At 60.5% G+C, this 2,623-nt stretch overlaps 1 protein-coding gene across 1 annotated transcript in view; it reads left to right on the top strand.

The window, feature by feature from the left end:
• The window catches only part of TNFAIP8L1 (TNF alpha induced protein 8 like 1), a 4,416-nt gene extending 2,071 nt beyond the window's left edge, over nt 1-2,345 (top strand). Inside the window, exon 2 of the mRNA XM_008933351.4 lies at nt 876-2,345. Within this exon, the coding sequence (XP_008931599.1) occupies nt 878-1,438 (561 nt within the window). The 5' untranslated portion in view covers nt 876-877 and the 3' untranslated portion in view covers nt 1,439-2,345. The remainder of the gene's footprint in view (nt 1-875) is intronic.
• The last annotated feature ends 278 nt before the right edge of the window (nt 2,346-2,623 follow it).

Raw genomic sequence — 2,623 nt, forward strand, 5'->3', positions numbered from 1 at the left:
ACCTGCCCGAGGTGATGGATTTGGTCCCGCCGGGATGCGGGAGCCGGGCTGTAGGTGAGGGTTGTAGGTGAGGGTTGTAGGTGAGGGCTGTAGGGGAGGGTTGTAGGTGAGGGCTGTAGGGGAGGGCTGTAGGTGAGGGCTGTAGGTGACGGCTGTAGGTGAGGGCCGTGTCTCGCTGAATTATTCACCTCCGTGCGACGCCGGAGGGAGCCGAGGCAGCGGCAGAACAAGCCCGAGCTCGTGTGGGTGGATCAGGGCAGTGCCAGGGAGAAGGGCTCCCACACAAATCAGCTGCAAACCGGCCCCGCCGCTCCGGCCCCGCCGAGCGTGGGGTGGATGTGGCACGAGGCCGTGGGGGTGACTCAGCTGTCACCTGGGCTGTCCCCGGCTCACCCCGCAGGAAGTGAGTCAGGGTTTAAGGAAGGAAAAATGTTGAAGGGATGGGGCAAGAGCCCTTCCTGCCCCGGGAGCAGGAGGGAGCCGGGGATGGAGGGTCACGGGCGGTGCTCAGGTAGGGACGCCTCGCTCGCTGTTGGCTCTCCACAGGGGTTTGGGAGAGGGAAGGTGGGAACACCCCCCAGCTCATCCCACCATCCAAAGCCGGGGTGTGAGCTCAGCTCTCGCCTGCCCTGGCACCCAGCAGCTGCCTCGGGCTGGCTGTTGGCCGGAGGTGCTTTTTCTCCTGCCAAAAGGCTGCGTGGGAAGGGGAGGAATGAGAGAGCCATGGAGTGGTTTGGGTTGGAAGGGACCTCAAAGCCCAGGCCTGTTCCACCCCCTGCCATGAGCAGGGACACCTCCCACCAGCCCAGCTCGCAGGTGACGTGGGGATGGACGCAGGGTGCGGTCTGACCCCTGTGTGCCTCTTGCCCTCACAGAGATGGACACCTTCAGCACCAAGAACCTGGCCCTGCAGGCCCAGAAGAAGCTCCTGAGCAAGATGGCCACCAAAACCATCGCCAACGTCTTCATCGACGACACCAGCAGCGAGATCCTGGACGAGCTGTACCGGGCCACCAAGGAGTACACCCACAACCGCAAGGAGGCCCAGAAGATCATCAAGAACCTCATCAAGATCGTGATGAAGCTGGGCGTGCTGTACCGCAACGGGCAGTTCAGCCCCGAGGAGCTGCTGGTGATGGAGCGGTTCCGCAAGAAGGTCCACACCTTGGCCATGACGGCCGTCAGCTTCCACCAGATAGACTTCACCTTCGACCGCAGGGTCATGTCGGGGGTGCTCCTGGAGTGCCGGGACCTGCTGCACCAGGCCGTGAACGGGCACCTGACGGCCAAGTCCCACTCCCGCATCAACCACGTCTTCAACCACTTTGCGGACTACGAGTTCCTGTCGGCGCTCTACGGGCCCTCCGAGCCCTACCGCACCCACCTGCAGAGGATCTGCGAGGGGGTCAACAAGATGCTGGAGGAGGACAACATCTGAAGGCTCTTGGCAGCCGGGCTCTGCCTCCTGGGAGGGTGGAGCGGGGCTGTTTGCCTGCTCTGAGCACCCTCCTCCTCCTCTGCAGTGCTGGCTCATTTCCCCCTGTTTCTACAGGAGACTGAACATCTTGACTTTTGCCCACCCCTTGCCCAGGGGCTTCAAAGCCCTCCCTGTGCTGGGCCGAGTCCTCTCCGGGGGATCCTGGGATTTTGGGCTCCTGCTGTACAGTTTGACTTCCTTTGCCCACCAAGTGTCCTTAGCTCGGAGTCCGAGGACTCTGAGCCTTGAACTCTGTAATAACCCCCTGGGGGGAAAACCAAAGCAAAGCCTGGAGGTGTGTAACACCTCTGGAAGGGGTGTCTGAGCAGGTGGGATGTTGCTGATTGTGAGACCCCCTTCCTGGAGGGTTGTGGGGCTCCGTGGTTTTCCTTCAGCAGCTCCATAACACCGTGGGAGCAAATCATGGTGCAGAGTGTTGCTGCCCAGGATGGGAAGGTGTGGGCTTTGCTCTCCTCAAAGACAAGTCCCTGAGAGGAGGAGGATCCCACCTCACCTGGACAAGGGAGCTGCTCCTTCCCTGCATTCTGGGTACCATCCAAGCCCCAGCTCCCCACCAGCCTCCCATGACTGTCACGGCTCTGACGCCGCCCTCGGGGGTTCTCCAAAGTTCTCCCTGGGATTTCATCCATTTTTCACGTTGTCTGAGTGATGGTTGTTCTTTTTTTAGCAAACTCTGTAGCCCTGATGAGTTATTTAAATAAACTCACCTGTTTGGCCTGGGAGCTCCGTGGGGTCGTTCCAGCGGTGGGTGACAGCGATGAAATGAGCCCTGGGGACAGCTGGGTGTGTCCTTTGGATGGTGGTGGCTCTCTGTGACCTGGGGTTTGTACTCCCTGGCTCCCTGGCTGGGCTGTCCCTGCTCCCTGGCACAGCAGCTCCTGGATTTTCATGGCCAGAGCTGAACCAGTGGAACAAACGGGGTGTTAAACCCAGCATAAAACAGCAGCAAAGGTCTGGGATCCTGGGGGGAGCAGAGAACTGGGGGTGTTCAGCCTGGAGAAGGATCCAGGGAGACCTTAGAGCCCCTTCCAGGGCTTAAAGGGGCTCCAAGAGAGCTGGAGAGGGACTTTGGACAAGAGATGGAGGGACAGGACACAGGGAATGGCTTCAAAGTGAAAGAGGGGA

Source organism: Manacus vitellinus, unplaced genomic scaffold (assembly GCF_001715985.3).
Source record: "Manacus vitellinus isolate BGI_N305 unplaced genomic scaffold, ASM171598v3 scaffold_64_pilon, whole genome shotgun sequence".
Taxonomy (NCBI): domain Eukaryota; kingdom Metazoa; phylum Chordata; class Aves; order Passeriformes; family Pipridae; genus Manacus; species Manacus vitellinus.